Source organism: Taurulus bubalis (assembly GCF_910589615.1).
Source record: "Taurulus bubalis genome assembly, chromosome: 5".
In the NCBI taxonomy this organism is placed as follows: Eukaryota; Metazoa; Chordata; class Actinopteri; order Perciformes; family Cottidae; genus Taurulus; species Taurulus bubalis.
The window spans coordinates 19,541,011-19,555,074 of record NC_136593.1 but is presented as its reverse complement, the minus strand read 5'-3'; the positions used below and the strand labels follow the sequence as shown (position 1 = coordinate 19,555,074).

The 14,064-nt window shown below is 43.6% G+C and overlaps 1 protein-coding gene across 1 annotated transcript; it reads right to left on the bottom strand.

The window, feature by feature from the left end:
- Nucleotides 1-842: 842 nt before the first annotated feature.
- On the bottom strand, nt 843-13,173 carry grm6b (glutamate receptor, metabotropic 6b; the record flags this gene model as incomplete). Its single annotated transcript, XM_079218910.1, is given in 12 exon segments — nt 843-1,094; nt 3,434-3,745; nt 3,841-4,464; nt 5,092-5,231; nt 5,999-6,199; nt 6,333-6,473; nt 6,804-6,958; nt 7,090-7,225; nt 7,928-8,144; nt 11,651-12,222; nt 12,225-12,255; nt 13,159-13,173. Coding segments are annotated over 12 exon segments (2,796 nt in total).
- Between the last annotated feature and the right edge of the window lie 891 nt (nt 13,174-14,064).

The window sequence follows — 14,064 nt, the reverse complement described above, 5'->3', positions numbered from 1 at the left end:
AGTTACGATTTACATAATGAAAATCAGCAGTTTACCTTCTATAATTGCATTCATAACACTAATTTAAATAAAACACGTTGTTGCGTTAGTGATTGGACATTGTATGACTCTGCTGGGAGTGATTATAGTAAAGTGATTCATTATATCTCCTCCCCTGGGGGCTCTATTAGAAACAGTAACAGGACAAGGTGCATTTTAAAAGCTGGTTCCTTCCGGTGCAATCAGCAGAAATAGTCACGACACCCCCATACAAACAATATTTCAATGTACACATAAAAACACACATGCAGTGCTTTTGGAGCCATTAAACACACTTCATTGACCCCAAGAGATCATCCACATCAATGTACATCTTTCTGTAGGGCAAAGGTCGCCATTTAAACATAACTTGTTTTTTTCTCCTACACAGCATTTCCTTCGGAAAGGTAAAACTAGCCCCTGCTTGTCAAGCTGAGGTGTTTATGTGGACATGTGAAGGTCCTTCCAGTTCTCTTATAAGTGTGCTAAAAAGCCGTCCATTATTAGGGTGTGCTTTTCTGTTTTCCTTTTGTGCCCCGATTCCAGGTTTAGTGTTCTGTGGATCCGGGGAGGATTAGCGGCCGCTAAGACGTCGGCTAATGAGGATCCAGTTAATAAAATTAATAAAATAGTAAATCTGAGGTACCTAAATAAGTGTGAAAAGAAACAACGTCCGAGAATCTCTTTGCTGGTCTTTCTATCCGGGGTAAGGGAGAGGGGACAAAATTCAGCCAAAGCTAACGTAAATGGTGATTTGCCGTCAGCCTCCTCAGTGTGGCCTTGTGACATCAGGGGACCAGAACACGGATCCAGCTTTGTTTGTTTCACTGTGATCTGTCCGGCACGATCTTGGACACGGTCTTGGACTCCCCGTTCTGTTTGTCGTTGGACTTCTGGGACAGGTGCGTGGTCACGGTGGCTGCCTGCACCACGGCCTTGAAGCTGCGCTTCCTCTTCTGGACGTTCTGCTCTGGGTGGAGGAGGATGACGTAGACCTTGGGGATGTAGAGCATGCCCAGGGATACGGTGGCGCTCAGGCTCATGGACACCGTGAGGGTGGTGGTCTGGATGAACATCTGCAACAGAGACACGGCAGGTAAGAAAGATAAACACACACACACCTGTGATCACAAAATCAATACATTTCGTAGGAATCATTCAGTATCTTCTTGTGTGTACTTAATAATTGATTAAATCATCTTGCACAGGTTCAAGTAAATACACTGTCATCGCAAAGGTTGTCACAGTGCAGTCTTTATAATGTTCATCTCCAAGCACAGCAGGCAGTGTCTTTTCCCTGATAAATTATTTAGGACCTGGGATATGTAGTCAGGAAAGGAGGCTCTATTTACGGCCTTTACTTTAACCACGTCGTCTCCTCACTGCAGTTCCTCTGTTTTTTTCCAACCGCAATAATAAGAAGTAACTTCTCCTTGGATTGTCCGCCAATAAATTAGGAACTCATTATTCAAGCAAACTGTACAAGGCATGAATAAAACAAGACACATGTGCCATAAATAAGATATATCTGTGCCATAAATAAGTAATAAATTGTACACTATCTTCAGCAGCAGCAGAACATCCTGGTTTCTTGCAGGCTGATGTCCAAACAGTATGGCTCCTTTTAGCATCTCTGACGGGCTTTTCATCGGTTCCTCTGGGTGAGCTCTCCGTTTGGTGAAAGGCGCCGTTGTGATGGCCTTCCTGTGCCTGGCCCGAGGCGAGACTGGCTCGGGAACAGCGAGTGAATGGTTGTTCCGTATGTAAATACAGACGTTGAGCAGGTAAACCGCCTCCTCCCACACGAGGCCACACACATGGCCGCTATTTTCACGAGCCAGACAAAAGTAAGCGTCTATATTTAGCTCTTTTTCTAAAGTGATGATTAATTGAACCGGATGGCTGAATTGGTCTGCGAGGGGTCTCCGCCGTCCCTCGGCTCATCTGACCTCCTTTCTTTCCCTCGCTTCCTTTTCTTAATTCACTTCCTATTCGTAGGAGGTGAAAAGACTGAAGGCACCTCGGGCTTTAATTGTTTCTGCCTGACTGATTCATAATACTGCTCTCTATTAGTCAAAGCGTATCTCTGTTTTTCAAATATTCCCCCCAACAGCCTCATACTTTGTGATGGCAGAAATAGCCCACTAGCTGAATTAAACTCCCAGTACAGTGGAGGCCAGATGCCCTGTGAGTACAGCAGCAAGCGAATGCAACATGACAGGCAACAAACTCAGAGTTCACTCTGAACATCTGAGGGATCCACTTACTCTCTTAACTATTAGTGCGTGCTGTAGTGTGTTGCATAATTCTGATTCAAATTTGAATTTAAATTACTGCCAATAATATGAAGGATACGCGGTCAGGAGCCTCAGGGGGGAAACTACATTTTCTCAAGAGGGATTAATAAAGTTCTTCTTCTGAAATGACTGTAACAAAACGAATGTACTGATATTCATTTGATGATTTATTGTATAACGAAATGAGGGACTAAACTTGACAAAAGAATCTATTAACCGATCAATTAATAGATTATACCACAAATTTAATAGGTATGTCATTAGTAATTGCACATAATGGCCGAATTCATGACAATTAATTTCTATCATCTTTAAAGTTATTTAGGCAGACAAACTAAAACTAAAAAAGATTCCTTTCTTTCTCAAAACAATGGTGCGAAACATTTCCTGCTTGCGAGTCATTTCAGGAAATGAGTCTTTTAAAAACACCTCAGGGAATTATTTTTCCCTCAATGTGCTGGCATTTTATATTTAAAAGAGAAATATACAACATTCAGAGCAATAATATAAACAGCAAACAACTATTAGCCATGTAAAGATGTGGTGGAGTAACGTCTATCTGAGCAGAGAATGTTGTTTATAAATAATGCTTGAGGTCTAGATGGGGACGGTGGTTTTCATGCGGTGGTTGCTGCAGACACACTTGGTTGAGACCTGCACTCTACTCGAGTCCACTTTTCTTGGTTAGCAAAGTAAGTAAAAGCAATAATATCACACAATACTCCATTAGTAAATGTGCCGCATTCACGGTTTTACTGAAGTATAGATTATAATGTTAGCGTGGAAGTATACTTAAAGTATCCAACATTTAAATGATCATTCGTGAAAGTGTATCTGTGTTTCAACACAGGCCAATATTACATACTATTACATTATGAAATCATTACTACTGATACAGCCATGTGTAACCAACGTTTTAGCGGGTCGATGTGGAGATAATTTTAACTGCTTTGTATGCTGTTGATCCTTTTTTGTATGCCAAATATGGATCTTTGAGGTCACTGGTAATTTCCCTCCAAAATGTAATTGAATAGTAGTATAAAGCAGCATAAAAGTACTCGAGTGAAGTACAAGTGCCTCCAATCCTAAGTGGACTATAAACATGTTAAATTCCCCACCTTCTCCGTAGACTGCGCTGTGCCAAAGAAGATGGGTACAAAGGCCAGCCAGATGATGCAGGTCGTGTACATGGTGAAGCCGATGGGTTTGGCCTCGTTGAAGGTCTCGGGAACTCCTCTGCTCTTGATGGCGTACACCGTGCAGGTGATCATCAGTACGATACTGTAGCTCAGACACAGGATGAGGGACAGGTCGGACATGTCGCACTTGAGGACTCCGCGCGCGAACTCTGGGTTCGGGGGCTTCTGCTCCTCGTAGTCGATGATGGTGTGGGGGGGCATCACGCCAAACCAGACGAACACCCCGAATAACTGCGGAGAAAAGGAGCGTGAGTCAGAGTGCTGCAAAGAATCGAGGCGGTGTGTGTGTGTGTGTGTGTGTGCGAAAGAGGCCTCCCCATGCATACCTGCACCGAGATGAGTATAAAGGTGATAATCAGCTGAGAGGTGGGACTGATGAATTTCGGGGGCGTGACCGCTATCTTGCCCTGCTCGAAGATGCGGTAGATCCGGTTGGTCTTGGTGAGCATGGCGGAGTAGCTGATGCACATGCCGAGCCCCAGCAGCAGCCTGCGGAAGGCGCACACGGGCACGCTGGGCTCGGCTATCATGAGGAAGGTGATGAGGTAGATGAGGAAGATGCCCGTCAGCAACACGTAGCTGAGCTCCCTGCCGGAGGCCCGGACGATGGGCGTGTCGTTGAAGCGGATGAAACTGATGATGCATCCACTGGTGGCCAGGATGCCCAGGATGGCCAGGAAGACGGGGATGATGGCCCAGGGAGAGCTCCACTCCAGCTTGATGATGGGCGTCGACCGGCAGCCCGTGCGGTTCTTTAGGGGTCTCATGTCGAAGGGGCACATGTCGCAGGAGAACTCGTCCAGCAGGTACTGGTAGCCGTCGCAGAGCTCGCAGTGCCAGCAGCAGGGAACGCCCTTCACCATCTTCTTCCTCTCTCCAGACTCGCAAGGGAAACTGCACACGGAGTCTGGGACCTTACGCTCACCACCTGACCACTGCATCTCCTCCTCCTTCGGTGTACAAACACAAAAACATTGTCTGACTATGTCTGACAAAAAACACTCAGACACACACAACTGCTGCCATTAAGACGGACAGACACCGCTCTGATTAAGCACGGTTTTAGCCACAAATTGGTTGTCCTCAACTAATTTTAGAAATGGGCCCAAATTGGATTTTGTCTTGCCAATTTGAGCAGTTCCACGGTCTATATTCCCAAAAGATGTGTTGAAAACTATGGTCTTAAGACTGATGCGATATAAAACCGAACAGAACGACTCTAAATGTATTTTTTTTATTTTGTCACTTTTTGTTGAAAGTAGAATTGCACACAGTTATGCTGTCTTCCTCTCTTTTGTTCAACATTGGTAAGGATGCCATTATCTAGTTTTAATAAACCATATTAAAGTTCTCAGTCGATAAAACCAAGCATGTCAGTTGATTAACACAGGTATACACTTGGCGTGCAGAAAGCTTAGCTTAGCTTAGCATAAAGACCGGAAACAAGCTGTTTAGTTTCCCATCTTCGAAGCTAACTGGCCGCTGGATCCATTGCTACCGACGCGAGAGTGTGATCTCAGTCTTCTCAATATGTTCATCTTTTAGTAGAAGTTCATGTTCACAATACAAGCATTTACATTGAGGCGAAGGTGGTTTGTCCACTGGCCGATAACCTTGTAGCCGGGGTTGCTGACATTCGACAGTTGGTACTGGAAGATGTCGTAACGACCAGGAGCGTCTCCATTCTCATTGAACATCACACCAGTTCCTGCGCTTCCTGTTTGATGGAAACAGAGTTTTAACGATCAGAAAAGCATATTAGTGAGTCGAAAGCGACGAGGAATTCCAGCTTTCTGAGCTGCAGACTTCACCCCCCGTCTTAAGTGACCGAGAAAACACCCACACGCTGTTGAATACAGCTTGTGTTTGCTTTCTTCAGTCTTGTGCAATCATGTGGAAGCTGAGTGCTCTTTAGTGAAGGCTCCTCCACGAGTTCAGTCTTTCAGTGCACTCTGCTCTGTTGGCCTAACGTGATTGAATGTTCCTCTCGGGTCCCTGTAGGCGCTCAATCAGAAAGTCTTCCATACAAGCCAAGGTCATCCAGCAAGAGGAGAGCAGTAAATAGGATGCTCTCATAGAACACTTTTCTTTATCCAAACTGTGACTTCTTTTTTTCATGAAAGACGAGGATGAAAAGAGGGCGCGTTGTGTATAGGAAAGAGAAAGGAGGCACCCCTAGGGAGGGAGGGGGGAGCGGGCTTTGAAGAAATGTGCCATGTACTGTAGCTCGGTACATTAGTAGAAGCATCTCAAGGCTTCTGACTTCAAGCTAACCTCCATTCTACTGTTTTCTTTTTCAAATGTGCTTCTTTTCATACCTGCAGTGACGGGGAGCAGCAGTTCAAAAGCAATGTTTTTTGCCAGCAGAAACCTCAAATGTCCTTTGATGAAATAAATTAAACTTGTATTTATTTATTTTTTATCTAAATCATCACACATTGCACGAGACAGGGGGCAGAAACAGATTGACGGTCAAAAGCTCACCGTTGAAGCTGACAGCGCGAATGTATTGCAGCAGCATCTGTCCTTCCACAGGGTCCATCTTCTCGCAGATCCCCATGTAGCCCGGGCACAGGTCCAGGTGCATGCTGTGTAGTGCGTGGGCCAAGGCATACACAGCATCGATCACAAACTGCACCTTGCCCTCCTGTTCGTACTGAGAGTGGTGACTGATTCTTTCCTCGCCTGACAGAAGTGTCAAAAAGTGATGAATACATCATTACTGCTCACGAAATAGTGAGAAGGCACAGAAATAAGATACATATCTGACATTTCAACATCAAAGACGTGTCTGGATGTTGGACTGCAGCCTGCTCACCTGTACATTTTCTTCTACCAAGTTCATACTTTATGCCCGGGCGGGTTAGTTTGCACTTGAAGTCGTCCTCCCAGAATTCTGCGAACCAGATGTTTCTTCTGTTGTTTTCTAGAGATCTCGAAGTGAAGTACTGGTCGAACCCTGAATCATTTTGCAAAGCAAACTTTGTTTAGTGTTTCATTAAAATGTCATGCAGGCTTTGAAACCACAGCGATTGATATCAGTGTACCAATAATAACATGGTGCTGAAATCAGCAAATCTTTTTGCACAATGAAATATGGCTTTGACTCAATTTACTGTTTTTTGTGACGGGGTAGAAATACCAGTAGCAGACTTATCGAACATCAATAATTTCCGTCATTTGTTGTGTTGGTATTAGACTCGTCTATCAATGTCAAACGTTGCAATTCATATTGCATCCAGTTGGTCAGAGTAAGATTTCCTTTTTTGATTTAATACATTCGCCCTACCATCAATAGAGGCTCTTTTGGGCAGGATGGTGACTGCTCCCTCAGCCACATCCTCCTGGTCTTGAATGGGGGAGTTTTTGGCTCCCCAACTGTCGGAGCCGACGAACAGGAAGTGGCCCGTGAGGTTGGCCGTTTTGGCGGTCTGCAACACCCGTCTGAACGAGAACAGATTATCGTCATCGCACACTTCCTGCTTCACTCTGTGTCATCATCAAACTTCATGTAAAACAGCATCATATGACTGATTTCCTTTCTCTGACGTAACGTGCAGCAAAACTTCACTCACTTGATGTCGTCCTCGTTGGCAAAGATGATGACCCCTCGAGCGTTAGAGGTCTCCATCAGTCTCTTGATGATCTTCTCAAACTCCCCAGGTCTCGGCTCTCTGGGAATCTTTATGGACTGGGCAATACACAGCCCTCCTGTGTCAGAGATATAGGAAATGCATTGGCGTCGTTGTACGTGTTTTCTCTTCTCAATGCCCAGTTAATTGGTTTTATATTAATAAAATTGATTAAATACAAATAAATATTACAAGACTAAGACTCAACAGACTCTTTAGCAGAAAATGGTAAATTAAATTTTAACCGAATGATTGTGTCAGATGAAAACACTACATGTCTTTCTGAGGGGAAGATGAATGTCTGTGCCAAAGGGATGGCAATTCATCAAACACTAGATAATGACAATAAAATTACCCAAAACCACAAATGTCAACCTCATGAAGGTACTAAGGGAAAAATCGGGTGGATCACCAGTCATTAGGTTTCATCCTCTGGGGACCACGAATGTCTGTACAAAATGTAATGGCAATCCATCAAAGAGCTGTTGAGATAGTCCGGACCGAAATCGCTGCGATAGCAGTGAACTGCATTGTCAATTGTTGATGTGAGGTATGGGAATGATACCATAATTATTTTAAATCTGAACCTGAGTAACATCATTTGAGCTTTTAAACATAATTTGAGCTTTTAAACCCATATGAGGCGGTGACTTCTGTTTGCCCTGTTAGCTCGAGGTTTCCTATTAAAGGATTTTGGTTTCCTATTTTAGCCTTTTAATGAGTGAGAAGCACACGGCTTGATACATGAGTAATCCCTTATTGTCACAGCCAGAAAGCCAACCTGCTTCTCTGGATATCTGGAGGAAGGCGTCGACGCCGCTCTCTCCGTAGTTGCCCTCGGAGGCCAGCGTGGAGACGTAGTTCCAGCCCATGGCTTTGACTATGTCCACCATGGCCTGGGCCTGGTAGGAGTCAGGAGGCACCACGCGGGAGAAGAACTCGTAGCGGCTCTTGTCGCTCAGCTCCGGGGCAGTGGAGGCATAGCTGATCTGGGGGATCTGAGACACAAGGATGGGTCAGCGATGACGAAAGGGTCGAGTCAAGGGGAAAACATGAACAGCACAATTAGGCCACTAGTGATTAAAAAAGAATGACTAGAAGAAGCAGTGAACCATATCAGAGGATGATGCACTACTTACTCACAGACAAAACCTTAACAGTGTACAAATGGAGGCCTTCCACATTAATACCAACACAGTGTAGTGCATTCAAAATCCCCAAATTGTTCTTAGTAATTCTCAGAACTGAGGCAACTTTACAGTGCGATCTGTCCGGTGCTGTCTGTGCTGCCGATGTGGACAAACGTCACAGTGAAATACAGATGGTCGCAACTACATCTGTAAAAGCATTTGTTTTAAAAAAAAAAAAAGAAAAAAGGATGAGAAGATTAATTTACTGGTGTGCTACTTCTTTAATGACATAGTTTATGTCGACAGTTTATCTCAACCCCAACCCTGCTAATGCCGGTCCCTCGGCGTGGCTTAACGTAGGGCCCTCTGGAGGGGACGAGGACAGAAAGGTAGACACAAGGGGTAGTGAAGGAGAGCGGACCGAGAGAACCATTTCACAGATTATCTGGAAGGATTATAGGGGTTTTAGTCAAATTACGTTAAGCACAGAGGGAGAGACAGAGATCAAGAGACTAGGAAAAGGTTAGCATTTCTCAGCTGTAAGCCATACAATATATTTAATTCTGATGGCCACATGCAGCTTCAGTTTGCTGATGTGTGTTAACTCTGTCAAACTCAAATGTACTTGTCAATCTCTTATTTACCGACCACATCCTCATCCAGATGTGAACTTTTCCCCCCCAAAAAAACACTGTTTCACAAGTTTTTTTTAAGTAACATAGGTGTCCAGAGGAGAATCTATCAGTGTCAGCGAAGGGATTCAATTGTTTGCATACAAATTTGTAGTGAACAAGACGTAATCCTCCAAATTAATCCCACAGAGGCATCTGCACCAATTCCCTTTCTAAAATCAATGTGCCCAATCAGAAACACGTTTATCCACGGATGATCCCGCACCGCTGGAATCTTCCCACTGGCAGTAAATTCTTGAAATGGTCCAAAATCTTCCAGATTTCCAGCAAATGGAATACGATTGTGGTTTAGCGCGGACCTAATGCTCTGAATAAACTTTACTAAATGCTAAACAGAAGTGTGCGCAGGGACAAGATGAATATATTATGCAGGATTTTTGGGGGGTTATGTGAGTTAGAGAATGATCAATGGTTTATTTAAATTCTAAAATGTGCATTTAAAGGTGTGGGGAAATTGAATAGATGGATACAATTATCCTTTTATAACCATTTTTATTAGTATCGCTTTGAAACAGATTAATTGAGGTTTCAGTCTTTAGTTGTGGACTGATGATTCTGGTTATGACCGTGGGTTGAAATATTAGACGATACTAAATACATAGCATCATTATAAATAGAGGTAAAACTAACAAAAATGTTATTATGTTAATATATAGCTCATTTATTTATGACTTGTTTACTCAAATTGCTCATTTTAGGTGGCCATTGGTTCAAACCCCAAAGATGTTTGATTTACATGATGTAGAAGGGGAGAAAAGCAATAGACCCTCAATTTTAAAATGCTGGAATAGTCGGTTAATAATCTGTTGATCGATGTAACATCTCAGCCTTGAAAGCTAATGTATTAAATGAGTGAATCTACTCTTGGTATCTACTGTATGTCCTGTTATTTAACAAGGTGAAGTGCTGAATAAAATACATAGGATCATAGGAAACACACATCATAAATTATACATTATAATATATAAAATGCCCTACACCTGCAATTTTCATTTATAGCATAAAAAATGAATAAATAAAAGGCAAGATAAAACAGCATGTGTGGACGCTGAAACATCTCCTGGCTAAGAGCAGATGTTCAGTGTATAGAAGCGTCCACGGCGTGGAGAGCAGCACAAATGGACAGTGGGAGGAAACGTAGCATTTAAGTAAATCTGCTCCACGCCGTCCAGGCGTCGCTGTCATCCCGCTGGCCTGATGCTCTATTTTCAGCCCGGGGTCCTGAGCTGCTGAGAGGGGCTTAGTGGAGGGTGGGATCTATAATTCTGTAGTTAACATCTGCCCTGTATGAAAGCTGCCCTTCCTTGGCTCTCACATCAGCATCCTCACTATAAAGAATGCAGTAACATGTAAACTTCTAACTTCTTCTTTTTTTCTTTTCTTTTTTTCCACAAAACAAATTTGGCCAATTTGAACACAGAGTAGTTCTTATTTTTAGACATTTTACGAATTTCTGGCAGACTATGTCACTAAGTCGATGACAACATGACATAATGTGGGATTTACACCGCTTTAGTGTCCCATCATCGCTATGAGCAGTGTAATCAATTATCAATGGTCAATCATCTGTAAAATACATGTTTTTAAACTACAATGAACACATAACAGGGATTAGCCTGCGGAGGCAACGCATGACAATGGATTCAAAATCCTGTGACGTGGAGAGAGGCTCGTTCAAATTATTCAGAGTTTTCAAGGACTTGCTTCAAAATCATATCGGGAGATAAATGTGCTGAATACTTGTCTATACAGCAGCAATATAATCAATCAAGATATCCAAATGAGACAATGTTATTAAAGTGAGGAGTACTCTTAATTAGGTTTGTGAAATTCATAAGTGAACTGCGATTAAAAGTCGCGCAGTGTTCATGCTGCAGAATGAAATCAAGATTTGATGATGGCCCCCATTCATCATCTGAGAGTGGATGAAATGATTAAATGAGGAGGACTGTTGTGCGCTCCTGTACATCTTAACTAGATCAGCCGTGAGCTAATTTAACGGTACAAGCATGGGTACGTACGTTCATTAAATCAGGATAATCAGCTATTTGAGCCATCATTTGACATTAAAAGCGAACACATGGGAGGTTTGCTTCATGAGTCACTGATGTCACGAAAAGATTTTCAAATCTAAAGACACCCAAAAAAAAAACCTTAAAAAGTCATCGACTAACGCTTTGGGTTCGTGGCCCTCTGAAATGACTCAATGCTACTTGTGGCCCCAAATCACTTATTTCACTTTGAGGCCCAAAGAAGTGAAATTGTCCAGTGTTTATTGATTGTTTTAAGATGTATGCCCTTTCTGAGCAGAGAGGCAGGAAACACAGGGGGAAGAGAGGCCGTAATCAAACTGGTGATGTTGCAGTCATGTGGTTTATGTCCAAACTACTCCACCAACAGGACACAAGTATCCAGCAAATCAAAAGGTAAGAACAAAATAATAAGAGAAAAGACTTTTGGATCATTGTTTTTCTATCACCTCGTTAACCTTTAGACTCGAGGACCTGGGGGTCGGATCTCGAGTGTGAGATCTGACCTCCAGGTTGGGAAACACTGTTTTAACATGCAAGTAGTTTCTTCTTCCTGAATAGATTTTAAAGAGAAGTCAGTCAGGAACAATGGCTTTCACCTGGATTGATCCCATCTGCTTACTGACTGAAAAGAGGCATGGTGAAAACTCACCGAAAACAACCTGAGCACGTTGGCCACCATGATGGATACGGAGCTGCCGGACGCCCCGATCACGCCGACCACCCTCTCTGGTTTGGGGAGGATGGGAGGCTCTCCGTTTGAGCAGCGCACATCCGAGGTGTCCTTCTGGATGAGGGCCTGGACGAAGGTGAGCGACTGCTCCAGGGCGTAGGTGTCCCTGGAGCAGGTGTCCAGGATCCGGGCCCCCAGAGTGATGTTAGGCAGCAGGTCCGGGTCGCTGTTGATCTGGTCCAAGGCGTACAGCAAGGCCTCCAATCGATGGATCCCCTTTTCTCTCTTGATCTCCCCGCAGGGCACGCCGGCAGGGCCCCGAGAGTGCACGGGGAACAGCCCGCCTAGGGTGATGTCCCCATCGATTTTGATGGACTGAGGCTGCGTGCCCAGCTGCGTGCCCGGCTGGGCCCACGAGCCTGGGCCAGCACCCACCAGCAGCACCCACGTCAGCCGAAGCCATGTTTGGTATCTGAAAGGTGAAGTGAGCGAGCGGCACCGGTGGGATGAGCGGGCCTCTGATGTCATGATGAGGACCAGCAGAGGTACTGACAGCACCAGGCCACTCCCTCTACCTTTGACACCTGAGGGCAGTCAGAGAGGTCTGATTATCATCTCAAGAAGAAGAAGAAGATGAAGATGAAGATGAAGAAGAAGAAGAAGAAGAAGAAGAAGAAGAAGAAGTCTCCAATATATTTTTAACATGTCATTTTGCATGTCATGTTCTTGGAGACTTGAGATCTTGACCTTTTTTTTTTACATCGCATGTAAATGCCAAAAGGATAATAAAAAAAACAAAGATCCCAGATTTGTAAAAGATTCTGACACATTATTGACACATTTTCTGCTGTTTTGATTAGTTTTGATGTGTTTAATCCACTCTGAGAAAAAGACCAAATATAAGCTTTACGCGTATACATTAAATAATAATAATTTTAAAAAGGTGTAGCCGAGGACAAGATTTGAGCATTCAGGATGACAGAGTGTATAGCTTTTATCACAGAGAGCTGAGAGCCGATGATGGAAAACACTATAAATTTTGCAAAACAGAAAACATCAAGTGTACCGTCGCAGCATTTCATGCCCCAAAAGTTCGAGCAAGTTGATTTTATCTGCATGACGCTCGCTGACACAACACACAGTAAAACATCTGGGCCAAAAGTGTAAATATATTCAATGTCGCAAGGCAGAATTTGAAGAATTGTATAATGGGGTAACTAAATTGTCATTTTAAATCCAAATGTCTAATATGAATTACACCTAAATATTATCAGTTTGCATGCTCTATTCAAATTACAATACATAGATATATTCATACTTATATTTTTACTTTCTATTATTCTGTATTACACTTTCAATACAGATGGATGGAAAAGAGAAGATAAGAAAATAAGAGCACAATGTGAATCTGCATCAATCACACAGCGGCTGCAGACTATTCTTCCCCTTTGAGTAGAGACATCTCTTCAAGCAAAGGCACTTCTTACCTGTCCATTCTTCATTGACCAGTCTGGATCTGATCCATCACACGAGCTCCTCCAGGCGGGCCTCCATCCACGGTCCGAAATGGGATTTAATCTCTAGAGGCAAGGCTCTCCTCTCCTCACCAAAGGTAAATCCTCTATCATCTCAGACGGCCGGCGTGCACTCTCAAAAACAAGCGGAGCACACTAAAAAAACGATGGTCGAAAAAAAAATGAAGTAGTGGAGGTTCATGAAAGACTAAATGAAAACACGGACTTCTGAGGCTTGTGGGTGCTGTATCATGGCAGAATCAGAGAAAAGTGGAGGAAAAGAGCAACATTACAGCAGTGAGATTCTACAAATCACTGTCAAATCCCTTAAAAGCTCTCTCTCTCTCTCCCTCTCTCTCCCTCTCTCTATCTCCCGTTCTTTTCCTGTGTGCATCTCTGTCCAGGCACTCCCCCCCACTCTCTCTCTCTCTCTCTCTCTCTCTCTCGCTCTCTCTCTCTGTTGAACTCTCTCCTTGCTCGTTCTCTCAGTGCACTAATGGCCACAGATTGGGATTATCATGCAGGCGTCTGTGAAGAAAGCACTAGGTGGAATAGCCCACTTTTTATTTTTTCATACAGCTGAACCAAATGCAGAACCCCCACCCCCAGTATGATGGAACTCACTTTGAGAGATTAGATGAGCGGCGATTTGATTCATACACTCACACACAAACACACACACACACACACACACACACACACACACACACACACACACACACACACACACACAGACACACTAACATGCCATACAGACTTTCTCTCCTCACACACCTGTCAACACTGGCACAATGGTGAAGAATATCAGAGCAGGAAATAGGTTTTCGGCACCACAGAAGGCAGCTATATTAGATTTATTATTGATTTGAGTTGAGGCTC